The sequence below is a fragment of the Rhinoderma darwinii genome, chromosome 2, assembly GCF_050947455.1.
Source record: "Rhinoderma darwinii isolate aRhiDar2 chromosome 2, aRhiDar2.hap1, whole genome shotgun sequence".
Classification (NCBI taxonomy): domain Eukaryota; kingdom Metazoa; phylum Chordata; class Amphibia; order Anura; family Rhinodermatidae; genus Rhinoderma; species Rhinoderma darwinii.
In genome coordinates, this window is record NC_134688.1 from 68,645,310 (window position 1) to 68,658,954 (window position 13,645).

A 13,645-nucleotide genomic window follows, 5' to 3' on the forward strand; every position below is an offset into this window, starting at 1 on the left:
AATAAAGCAACTTAGGCCATGTCCACACGGAAAGCCATGCATATTTCACGCCAAAATACACGTGAAAAACGCTTACTAAAACGTCTCATTGATTTTAATGGGAAACTTCCCCCGTTGTTTATATGGTGTGGAATTGAAAACGGAGTCACGGAACAAAGAAATGAGGTCACTTCTTCATGCGGTTTCCATGCGAATTTCGGGCAAAAACTGCATCAGTGAGCCAAATGCAGATAAGCCGCATTGAATGGGGCTAATGTGTGTGCCGATCCGTGGCACTTTAAACGGCAAAACCACGGCAGAAACCTGAGGGTTAGCCTCGGATATCCGCGGCAGATTCTCGGACAAATCTGCAATGGATTTTTCAGACAGAAAAATCTGTGATCTGAACATAGCCTTATAGCCTTAGGCCCTGTTCACACAGAGTTTTTTTACACTTTTTTTGTCGCGGAAACCACAGCAAATAACGGCTGAAATTGCCCCCCATTGTTTTCAATTGGAGGTGGAGGCATTTTTTTCCTGCGAGCAGAAAAAAACGCTCGCGGAAAAAAGAAACAACATGCCCTATCTTAAGGCGTTTTCTGCCTAAAAAAACCCTATTGAAATCAATGGGAGACGGAAAGAACGCTGACGCATTTTTTGACGCGGTTTATGTTATTAACCACTCACGGTTTTTCCCTTTGCCTGTTGAAGAAATAGGTAAAAAAAAAACGCGTCAAAAACGCTACAGAAAATGCCACAAAAAAACAGGGCTGATTTTTCCAGGCAGAATTTTCTGCCTGCAAAAAACTTTGTGTGAACAGGGCCTTATTGTAAATGCCTGAAACAGAAGTTCAGGGTTCCAGAACCTTATAAATAAGGCCTACTAGGGGAGTTTTACTTTTAATTATTATTTCTTTTTTTATAATACATTGTATTAACTATTTTTTCAATGCATTATAGCCTGTGCATTGAGAATGTACAGCAAGCTGTTAGGGAATGCCTAAGGTATATGTAAAAACAGGGATTATTTCAGGACGGCCCTGAGGGACTTCACACTGAGTTTTTTGCAGGGAGAAAATTCTGCCTCAATATTCCATTAGGAATTTTGAGGCAGATTTTGACCTGCCGGCAGAACACGTCTCGTTTTTTTCCGTGTTTTTCTGTCGCAGGCATTGAGCGCCACGGGCAAAAACCGCCGCAAAAAATGCTTGGGAGGTGATTTCGGATGTTTTTTGGCACGGTTTCTGTCACGGTTTCCGCAAAAAACAGTGCCAAAAAACTCAGTGTGAACTCCCCCTTAAACAGTGGTTAAGAATTATTTACATAGAACTGGAAAACCCCTAAAGGTTCATCAACCAGTGCCGTACATTTATGGTGCGTTACAGTAAGGGTTAAAGTTTAAATACTGTGTGTAAGTCAATAGGCAAAGATATTTTCTAAGGTGTTTGCTGAATGACTGTTCTCATCAGTCACTGCAGCTCAACTACATTGTTTTAGGGTAGTATGAGATAGTGTAAAACACACATCCAGTCTTATCATTGGCTCAGACTACTACTCTGCCCCTCCCTCATGCTTTACACTGCAGCTCTGTGTGCTCAGATTAGCTTCTGTCTATAAGCATTGGCCCAGCACAAACTCAGGACGAAGTCAGCGTATGAGGACCTGGTTTCTATGCCACCAGTGAGACAAAGGACTACCACACAAATACTAGGCAAAAATAAATGTAATGTGGGTGCCTGGAGATCCGCTTTAATTAATATGCGAACTATAGTTACACAATACAAAGAACATCGCATAGCCTTAACTAAATTTGCTGTACAATATTTAATTAACAATATTCAAATGAACTATTAATAGCATTGCTACATTGTTATCTTAAGTCTCATTCTGTGATTCATTTCTGAACCGCTCTCTTTTCCCGCTGTGCCTAGACAGAAATTATATCATTCTTATTGAAAACTGCAATGCTCTGAACCTTCAGATTTTCTCCAATATTAATACACAGTCGAGTCACATTATTATGCAGCTAATATCCAGAGTAACCGCTGTGTGCAGCACGGACAGCAACTGGATGGGCTGGGAGTGACTCAATAAGGTGCTAGTACGTAGTCTCAGGTATCTGGTGCCAGGCTGACTGCAGTGCATCCCACATTTGCTGGAGGGTGCGTGGCGGAGGATCCATAGAGCGAAAAAGACGATCGAGGTCCCGCAGATGCTCAATTGGGTTCATGTCTGGCGAATTAGGGGGGCCAGGGAAGTACTTGGAAGTCTTGGTCGTGCTCTTCCAACCAATGTCGGACATTTCTAGCCGTGTGACATGTCGCATTGTCTTGCTGGAAGATTCCATCTGTCCCAGGGAAGACAATCAGCATGTATGGGTGGACGTGATCGGCAACGATGCATTCATACCTAAATCAGTTCAGAGTGCCTTCCACATGGGTGACTAAGCCCAGAGAATGCCATGAAAAAATTCCCCAGACCATAACGCTGCCGCCACCAGCTTGTGTTCTTCCAGCAATGGTTGCAGGCTGTTTGTTCTCTGGTGTTTCTCGCCTGACACGCCAACGTCCATCCGTTCGATGAAGCAGAAAACGTTACTCATCAGAGAAGGCAACCCTTTGCCAATTATAGGTGGTCCAAATCCGAAACTGCCGTGCCTTTGTTTCTGATGCACCTTTGTTAGCATAGGAGCAGTGACCATCCGTCTGCTTTGGAGCCTCATATGCAGTAGGGTTCGCCCAACTGTTTTAGACACACGTCTGGGAGTCCCCTGGTTGACTTTCACGGTGAGCTGCTCCACTGTAGCCTGTAGTTCGGCCCTCACGCACCTTTGTAGCCGACGTTCACCTCGCAAATCAATGGCACGTGGTGCTCCGCAGTTTCCACGTCGGTGATTCCCAATAGTGACATTTGTCCACTTACGATACACTTTCACCTCAGCAGCACGCGAACAGTTCACAAACTGAGCTGTGTGAGAAATACTGCCACCCTTGACCCCAAAGCCAATAATCATTCCTTTTTGCAACTTTTTCCAATCGCCCCTTTTACCCACGGCAACAACGAGTGATATGTGTTCAGACAGCTGATCGCACACCTTATATACCCACCAAGCCTGCCCACGACACATCACTGCCTTCATGTGCTACACGCTGCCGACGTCTAAGGTAGGAGGTGGTGATAATAATGTGACTCGACTGTGTCGTTTAAATTACGCCCAATAACTAAGTCAAGTTCTCCTTGAACGCATTCACTACTACAATGCAGACTAATGTATACTTCCTCCGCTTTTCCTGCTATACATTATTGTACGGCTTTACATTGGCATTGCACCTCTGTAAGGTCTGACTTTCTTTTCTCTATTCATTACTTCAGTTTTATTTGTGCACACAATGTAATAATTCGACTTTTAGGGTATGTTCACACACACTAATTACGGACGTAATTCGGGCGTTTTTGCCCCGAATTACGTCCGAAAAATGTGCCTCGATAGCGTTGACAAACATCTGCCCATTGAAAGCAATGGGCTGACGTTTGTCTGTTCACACGAGGCGTATATTTACGCGCCGCTGTCAAATGACGGGGCGTAAATAGACGCCCACGTCAAAGAAGTGACCTGTCACTTCTTGGGGCGTAATTGGAGCCGTTATTCATTGACTCCAATGAAAAGCAGCGCCAATTACATCCGCAATGGATGCGGCATTCAAGCGCCTGCACATGCCGTTACGGCTGAAATTACGGGGATGTTTCCTCCTGAAAACATCCCCGTAATTTCAGCCGTTACGGACGCTGTCGTGTGAACATACCCTTAGAGTCATTCTAGGCTTTTTGGGTCAAGACCACAGACAATATGGTTTGATGAGTGGATTGTATTCTTGCAAAACTGATATTTTGCTACTAATCCTGTATGAGCTTTTAGAGTTTACAAACACCTGATTTTATTTTGCATTTGGTTAAATAAATGATAAATTAAGAACTGGGGAATGCAGTGATGTGACCACAGACCATGAAGGGGCCTGTAATATGACCATACACATGGGAGAACTTGCTAATATAGATGGCATCGACTGCCGATCTCATGTGTATGGGGGCTTGATGATTGCTCCCCGATTTCTCGGGATAGAGGAATCAATCATGTTAGATATCAATATACCCAGTCCTTTGTTCCCTCCCCTCTCCCTATTCAAATAAACGTACATGCCCGGCAGAGCCTCGAGGGGATGTTTATGGTGAAGTGAACAGAAATAGCTGTTGAATGTGTATGGACAGCCTTAGTAAAGTACTCGTCAAAGTTCTACAGACTGGTAATTGTAAGCAGGGACAGCCTGGCCCACCAGAGAACCAGAGGATCCTCTGGTGGACCCAGACTTTGTCACAATAATGGACCCGAAAGGTTTAGCAGAAAACAACCCCATTTGGAGGATTTGGAGGTGACTTTGGAGCCAATCACTTGTCATTTCAGTCTTTTTCTTATGACAGTACTATATAAGAAAAGTTGTATCCAGCACTCGAGATAAAGAAACTTCTAATATATTAGGTCATATGAAAAACAAAGAGATTTAAAATCCTGGGAAGACCCTAACGCGTTTCAAACCTCTAGGGTTCTTAATCACAGCTCATGGGTTGATTCACAAATAACCTATTAGATCCTATTGCTGATATGTCCTGTGTATATATGTGTGTACAATGATAACAACAAGGACTATGATACAATTAAAAGTGGACACGCTAATTTTCTATATAGATGGAAGGTGGGCGCTCTGGATAATTTCCTCTGGTGGGCCCAAGGTACTGCAGTCCGACCCTGCTTGTAAGATATGGTTTGCGTTCATTTAAGAATATTAATTGATAATTCCTGCTAATATGTCCATTTTTGGGTAGATATGCCAACATTGGACCCACATTGACATTAGATTGAAGTCATATGTCAACAGAACTGATTGCTGTCAGCAGAAGCTATTTCTGATAAAAAGTGCTGCTGTGTTCTTGGGAAGGAGAGCTATATCCCAGAGGCTGGCCATTCCACTCAATAGAGACCACAGTTGCTACGTCCTATGTCTTCCCTTATCTTAAAGAGGTAGCATCACTGTGATGTTGATAGTAATAATTTCATTCTACATTTGTGTTCCTACAATCCAAATTGTCTACAATGCATCAGATATGTCCATGGATAACGGACACTGCGATGCCTTAGGGAATGATTAAAATGTCTGCGAAACAATTCAGATATATATATATATATATATATATATATATATATATATATTATTTTTTTTATGCATTATAATGTAACCCCTTATCTTTATTACAATGTATTTTTTTTTCTCTCACTAGAGGACTTGAACTAGCGATCCTCTGATTACTTTTATAAAAAGTAGGGCGGGTCCACCCGTGGCTCCTGACTGCAGAAGATGTGAGAATTTTATTAAGAACTATGCGCCTCTTTATAAATTTGTCACATCTTACTGCAGCTTGTTTCCTATTAAGTCTGGGGTCTTAATAAATCTCCCCCTATGACGGTGTGAAGGGAAGCAGTACAGAGCTGGGACCCCCCTCACCACAGACCCCACAGCAGTGGCTTGGTCTTCCTCTATGGTAAGTATGGCACTGCCACAAAGTAATATCAGAATAAAATATCAACATTTTTATTTGAAAGATCACCAACATTTTGGTTTATTTTATAATTTCTTCTAATAAAACTGCTTACTTACCTTTCTATACACTCTTTAACAATGGCAAAATTTCCATCCCCTATAGTTCGTCCAACTTTGTATCGCTCTGCTATAGACACCGGTACCTGGAACCCTTCATCCATAATATCTGTCACATAAATGTAAAAACTTATCACAGCAGGTCACACAACTATATACTTGAAAACGTTCCACTCTAAGGCCTTATTCACACGAACATATAATACGTCCATGCTATATGCGTGATTTTCACGCGCGTCGCACGGACCTATGTTAATGAATGGGGCCGTTCAGACCGTCAGTGAATTTCACGCAGTGTATGTGCACTGCGTGAAACTCATGACATGTCCTATATTTGCACGTGTTTCGCGCTGCACGCACCCATTGAAGTCAATGCGTGCGTGCAAATCGTGCTCGGCACACGGAAGCACTTCATCATGATGCCGGCTGCGCGAAAATCACGCAGTCGTGCACCACATGCTGATGACACACGGACCTTTTGCGCGCGCAAACGCAGCTTTTTTTGCGCCCGCAAAACGGACTTGCTCGTGTGAATAAGGCCTAAGGGTGTATTCACACTGCGATTTGCCGTGGTTTCCGTGCTAACTGTTTTGCGTTTGGTCTGGGGTCTGTATTTATTTAGGGGGGTCTGATCTGGGTTTGTATTTGGGGGGTTTTGGTCTGAGGTCTGTATTTGTTTAGGGGGTCTGGTCTGCGGTCTGTTTTCCTTTATTGGGTCTGGTGTCTGTATTAGTTTAGGGGGTCTTGAGTTTGTATTCATTTAGGGGTCTGGACTGGGGTTTGTATTTGTTCAGGCGGTCTGGGCTTTGTATTAGTTGAGGATGTCTGGTGTATCTACTTGCTTAGGGGGCCTGGGGGTCTGTATTTATTCTGACTTTTGTATTAGTTTAGGGGGTCTGGGTTCTGTATTTTTTCTGGGGTTTGTATTTGGTTAGGGGATCTAGTCTAGGGTCTATATTTATTTAGGGGTTCTGGTATAGGGTGTGTATTTAGGGTGGTCTTGTCTGAGGTCTGTATATGTTTAGTGGATCTGGTTTGGGGCCTTTATTAGTTTAGGGTACTGGTCTCAGGTCTTTATATCTTTAAGTGTTCTGATCTGGGGGTTTGTATTTATTCTGGGGTCTGTATTAGTTTAGGGGGTCTGGGTCTTAACTTAGGGTGTCTAGGTCTATTTATTCTGTGGTCTGTATTTGTCTACAGGGTCTGGGATCTGTATTCCTTTGGAGGCCTGCTGTTTATTAATTTAGGGAAGGTTTTGTCCTGGGATCTATATTTATCTATGGTGTCTGGCCTGGGGTCTGTATTTATTTAGGGGTCTGGGGTCTATATTACTTTAGGTGGTCTGGTATGGGATCTGTATTTAGGGGTCTGGTCTGGGGGTCTGTATTTATTAAGGGGGTTTAGTCTAGGGTCTGTAAAAATCCGCTCATGTAAACCACACTTAGACCAGCTAAAATGGTATTGTAATGTGTTATGCAAAGATAAGTAACTGAATGTGGCCTTTTAGAGCTCAGACACAAGTAGATATCTATCTTTCTGTCAAGAAGCTTAGTCTGAATCAGCCAGAGCAATACACAGTATGGCCACCAGGTGGCAACAGTGCCTTATATTAGTATAGTTACAAAAGATCAAATTTCTGCTTCTAAAAAAAATGAGACAATTAATATTCTGAAGAAATAAAAGACTTTGTACTATGTATAATAGCCTATAAGTAACATAGGTAACCATTCTAAATGACATAGTATAGTTTCTATCAGAATAGTCTGGGTCCCAGGTACCCGGGTCTGGGCCCCAGGTACCCGAGCCTGGGTGCGACTGCTACCTCAGCACTCTCTATACCCATGCTGAGTATATTTGAGCATAATTTTGACCGAATCATTCAGGATGGATCCAGTTATACTTTCTTTGCGCTTCCATCGCATGATACATATGAGAATATTACTGATTTAATTGCAGGCATGAATTGCTATGTATATTTAGGTCATTTTGTCTTGTAGGTTACAATATTTCTTATCTTACCTTCTACTAAGACGTCGCCATCATCCATAGAACTGCACACTTTGGTGGACGCTAATGAGGTAGAAGAGCCGCTGTGCTGAGAGCCCTGAAAAGAGCAAAGATACAATTATTATACTACTAGTTCTATCCCAGCCAGAGGAAAGAGAAAACGCCATCTTTTCTGGGCTTTTTCTTCTCTGCAGAATAAAAGTAATTTCTCGCATGATTGGATTTTTGTTAATGTAAATGATGTAATCGTTCTTGTAAGGATTAAATTATAGAACTTTAAGATGATGTTTGCTGGAGAAATTGTCCACATTATAGACCACGTGCGGTTCTTCATCAATTAGTATTTCTGCGACAACTCAGAGGGGTGCTGAATGTGAATTGGGTCCTAATAGTGATACCCAGAGACGAGAGTTCTTACTCGCAACAACAATCAGATATTAGTGACTATTCTACATTGATACAAGCTGACATACTGAATGACTGCTGCTCTTTGTTACAGTGTATTACATTGTACTATATCATGTTATTATAGGAGTTGTCTTGTTTGAGAAATTATCTTTTAGGCTGAATTCCCACACAGCGATTTGCAATGTTTTTTTATGGCGGTTTAATGGCGTTTTTGATGTTTTCTTTTAGTGCAGTCAGATGTTACAATAAAGTCTATAGTATAATATAGAATACACTACACACAACTGCGTTGGTTTGTGGCGTTTTTGAGGCAATTTTGTGGTCAGTGGCGGTTTTTTCTCCCAACTGCAGCATGCTCTGGGTATGGCACGTTTTTCCCACAGGCTTCTCTATAGGATTTCAAAAACGCCATTAATAAAAAAAATAAAAAAAGAAATGGCAATTTACGTTTAAATAACATTTGCGTTTTTAGAAGCATTTTTTGATGCAGCTTAAATTGAAAGAAAAAATAAAAATTCTGCGTGTGACGGAGGCCTAAGTGCTCACGTTTGTTTTCGAGTTTCTGTCGTTTCACTGTCCCAATGGTCATTGTCTAGTCACCCGGTCTCTGGGCTATGACTCTGCTTCATATTGGGTGATCGAATCTGACCAAGGACAACATCTGCATGGAGTTTGTATGTTCTCCCCGTGTTTGTGTTGCTTCCTCCGGGTACTCTTGTTTTCTCCGACACTCCAAATATATACTGAGTCATTGGCTTCCTAAGGAACCCATTGGTGACAGTGAGTAATAATCTCTGTACAGCGCCGCAGACTATATCAGTGCTATATAAACAACAGGAAATAAATCAAATCTAACACCTATGGGTTATGTCCAATCATACCGTAAGATTAAAGTTGTGACAGAAATCTTAAGGTCAGAATGTAGAGTAATTGACTTTGCAGCCTGAAGTTGTTTTATGTAGGGTAAATTGGAAACATATTTGTAGACTATTATAGAGCTCGTGAAAAACAAAAATCTGCTTCCACTTTGGGGAGGGATTGAATTTGAGGGGTAACGCCTTGGATTGCTATGATCCTTATACAATATTATCTCAGCATTGATGCCATTATTTAGGGGCATTATCTTTATCTGAAAAACCTTATAATACAATGACATTCATATAAACAAAACAATTATACAATAAATCCAACAGAAATTTCACTCGCACTGGCTACCAGAAATGCTTTACCCATAAAAATCTGAAGCACTTACCTATACAAAGGATATAAAAAGATAATAATTAACCTGTCTAGTAAAGGACTTGAGCCTTCTGCACAACCATGAAGAAGTTAAAGCGGATCTGTTATCAGGCTATGCTGCCCTATAGAAGAGCAGCATAAAATGGGGACAGGTCTGCTCTCCTATTAGGGCCTGTTCACACCTGCATCAGTGTTTCCTTTGTTCTGCTCTGTCAGAGGAACAGAACAGTAAAAATACCGGAAGCACGGTTTCTGTTGTATGAAGGACACCACCAGCGCCTGATGGAACCCATTGACTTTAAAGACTGGGTTCACACGACCTATTTTCAGGCGTAAACGAGGCGTATTATGCCTCGATTTACGCCTGAAAATACGGCTCCAATACGTCGGCAAACATCTGCCCATTCATTTGAATGGGTTTGCCGACGTACTGTGCCGACGACCTGTCATTTTACGCGTCACTGTCAAACGACAACGCGTAAAATGACTGCCTCGTCAAAGAAGTGCAGGACACTTCTTTGGACGTAATTTGAGCCGTTTTTCATTGAATCCAATGAAGAACAGCTCCAAATTACGGCCGTCAAAGACGCCTCGCAAAATGCGAGTACGAGCAATTATGTCTGAAATTACGGAGCTGTTTTCTCCTGAAAACAGCTCCGTAATTTAAGACGTAATGGTCGTTATCGTGTGCACATACCCTAATAGGTACCATCGGGTTTCTGTCAGGGTGTCTGTGGTTTCAGCAGCATGCTCCGCTATTCTACTTGGTATTTTCGCCCGGGTCTGTGATGGAGGCTCCAACGCACATGGGATAAGGCTCTTAGCCTTTCGGTGGTGATAGATTGCTGGCTGTTGTGTATCTATATATACAGTCTCACATCAATCAGGAGGGTGGGGGAGGCGGGGGAGCGATCCTCTCATGAATACACTAAACTATAACAATCATTTTTTTATGCAGTTTTGGCTAATAGGAGAGCAGACCTGTCCCTGTATAATGCCGCCCTTACACAGGGCAGGATGGTCTGATTGTTAGCGACTCAGCAGCAATGCTCTACTATTGTGGGGGAAATGCAATGTAAATGCTTTATTCCTTGCAAGGCCGGACATTGACAGCTTAGGGCCCCTGTGCAACAACAGTATATGGGGCCTTTGCTCTCCAATATCTCATCATATATCACCCCCTTATGTCCTATAACAATCCATCAGTAATTGGTAGCCATAAACTTCATTAGCTCGGACATTCACATACAATCTGACAGAAGAAGAAGGCCTCCGTAAGGTGACAGTGTGCCCCTTAGAAAGAAAGTACTATGCACACCGCATGGGAGTAATTTTTCCAAATGGATTATTTATTTATATATTCGGTCATTTCTTCCATATAATACAGTACATAGCGTCATCAATGATGTTAAATAAATAGTATCTGGATATACATATCAAAAACGTATGGAAAGCTTCGTCGGAAGCAATATGTAGAATAGGTAAGTACAAGTTAACCTAAATGTCACAAAATTTGTGGAAATACATATCGAAATATAGAAGATACATCAAATATAATTTAAGCGGTACATGTCATACAGTTAAAGACCAGGAAAAAATTGCATATCGTGAGAGTATAAATAGTATATCAAGATCTACCAACTGTGAAGTCATGGTTTAAATATGTAAACATATCTGCGGTAATATTTAAGGAAAAGATACCAGTCATAACAGGCATAATGTAGCAGATAGTTTATTATTGACAGTCCTAGGTGCCCCCTTACCTACTGCGCCCCTGTGCAGTCGGGGTTTACACTGTGGTGTCCGTTGTTTTGACGGTAAAAAGAGCACTGCATGCAGCGCAATTCTTCCTGTCAAATCTGCTGGAATTGATAATGGAGCCTCCAAAGCAATTGTGAACACAGCCTTACCAATACATAGACAAGCCCTTTAAACATATATCCTGTTGAAGTGTATGATAAACATACCTTATTAAATGAGGCTATTAATATGGCAGTGTGTGAGGGACCCGGGGGGCTCATTAATATTCCTGTCAGCTCATTACATTTTGTAGGACCATACATCTCTGAATACCTTCCAATATTTGTTTTTCCTTCGTTTTTAAGATTTTGCATTAGTAATTTCACAATTAGTAATTTTAGTTTTCATCTACTACATTATGCACGTTTCCTTTACCCAAGGTCAGACTTAGGCCTCATGCACACTTCCGTGTGCAGTCCGTTGTTTCACGGAACAAATTCAATGAGAAGGCCGAGACTGTTCCGTCAAAAAGGAGCAGGAGTAGGACCTGCCCTACTTTTGACGGAACGGCCGCACGGTTCCGTTAAAACAACGGAAGTATGCATGGCCCCATTGAAATGAATGGGTTCAGGGTGCTATCCGTGACAACAACGGATAGCACCCTGAAGGAAAAAACTGAAGTGGGCATGAGGCCTGACATTTGAAGATATTAATAATAGGAATATGGATACATCATTATTATTACTCACAACACTTTCCCCCAGAAAATAAAGTATAGTAAGCTATACAAACCTCTCCAGTAGCCAACACTTCCAATGCAATGTCAAGGCCTTTCTCTTAATACTACAATTATCATATGTCTGCTGTAGAAATAGATTGTATTGAGCCTGATGACGCAACTACTACAAATGTTCATATCCTAGAGTAAAACGCATCGAAGGAAGCACAGTATTGTGGAGCTGTAGGAACATGACTTTTATGTATGCAAAATGTGTCATGGGTTCTAGTTTATTGTTAAAGGGGTTATCCAGGTTTTTAAAATTGATAGCCTATCCTATAGGATAGGCCATCAATATTAGTTCGGTGGGGGTCAGACTCTCGGCACCCAAGCCGATCAGCTGTTTGAAGGGGCCACGACCTTCGTACGAGCGCCGCAGCCTCTTCATTGTTTACATGGATTTCATTTTCGTTCGTACGTGCACCCACCATTACATTCACAGCGTCTGTCCCAGGTATTGCAGCACTGTCCCATTCACTTGAATAAGAGCAATGATGCAATACCTTGCACTGCCGCTACGGATGTAATAGAACGAAAATGAAATCCATGTAAACAAAGGAGAAGGAACTCCAGGCAAAGCGATCTGCAGCACACTGCTTCTGCAGGACAAGATAAGCAGAACCCACAGTATGTAGCACCAATCATCTCTATGTAAAGGACAGGTTCTGATATAACAATGTGATGTTTAATACAAATAATATTGCTTAATAAAAGTTAAGAAAAACTCCTTTCATAATGTAGCTTTTCTTTTAACTAAAAAAATTTCCTTTTTGCTTTTTCCTGCTTTACAAGATGAAATAATCGGAGAATTTAAATTTCCCACTGTTGCACCCGGCAAATCTGTCAACAGAATACAGGCTTCTGTTTGCATTCTTAGGGTATGTTCACACGGCAACGCAAAATACGTCTGAAATTACGGAGCTGTTTTCAGGCGAAAACAGCTCCTGAATTTCAGACGTTTTTACAAGTGCACGCGTTTTTCGCGGCGTCCACTACGGACGTAATTGGAGCTGTTTTTCAATGGAGTCAATGAAAAACGGCTCCAATTACGTCCCAAGGAGTGTCCTTTGACGTGGGCGTAATTTTACGCGCCGTCTTTTGACAGCGATGTGTAAAATCACAGCTGCACAGAACATCGTAAGACCCATCGCAAGCAATGGGCAGATGTTTGCCGACGTATTGGAGCCGTCTTTTCAGGCGTAATTCGAGGCGTAAAGCACCTCCATTACGTCTGAAAATAGGTCGTGTGCACATACCCTTACTATAGACTAGCAGATACAGGCGGCCCGTAAAATAGCAGGTACCTGTTGATGCATACATCCCAACTTTCAAGTATCGCAAAGAGGGACAACCGATGCGGCACGTAGAGCGGCGTGGCAAATGTTTTTCCTTTTAAGCCACGCCTCTAATCCCACCCAATCCCTGCCCATACATATCTGGTTCAGTTCATGTTCCCATAGTGCCTCCGACACCGTATAATGCCAAATAGCTGCCCCACACAGTATAATGCCTTTTAGCTGCCACCATAAAGTATAATGCACCCATTGCTGCCACCATATACTAGCCAACACAGATGCCTCCATACAGTATAATGCCCACACAGATGCCCCAGGCACTATAATGCCCACACAGATGCCTCCATACAGTATAATGCCCACACAGATGCCCCCATGCAGTATAATGCCCAAATTCCCCCATACAGCACAATGCCTACATACAGTATAATGCCCCCCATAGCTGCCCTATGCAGTATAATGCCCACACAGATGCCCCCATAAGTATAATG

The 13,645-nt window shown here is 42.1% G+C and overlaps 1 protein-coding gene across 3 annotated transcripts in view; it reads right to left on the reverse strand.

The window, feature by feature from the left end:
• The window catches only part of DCLK1 (doublecortin like kinase 1), a 383,441-nt gene that overhangs the window by 68,151 nt on the left and 301,645 nt on the right, over positions 1-13,645 (reverse strand). For all 3 annotated transcript variants that reach the window (XM_075851721.1, XM_075851723.1, XM_075851722.1), the window contains 2 exons: positions 7,707-7,791; positions 5,688-5,796 (listed from right to left, as the gene is read on the reverse strand). In XM_075851721.1, coding sequence (XP_075707836.1) covers positions 5,688-5,796; positions 7,707-7,791 — 194 coding nt within the window. The remainder of the gene's footprint in view (positions 1-5,687; positions 5,797-7,706; positions 7,792-13,645) is intronic.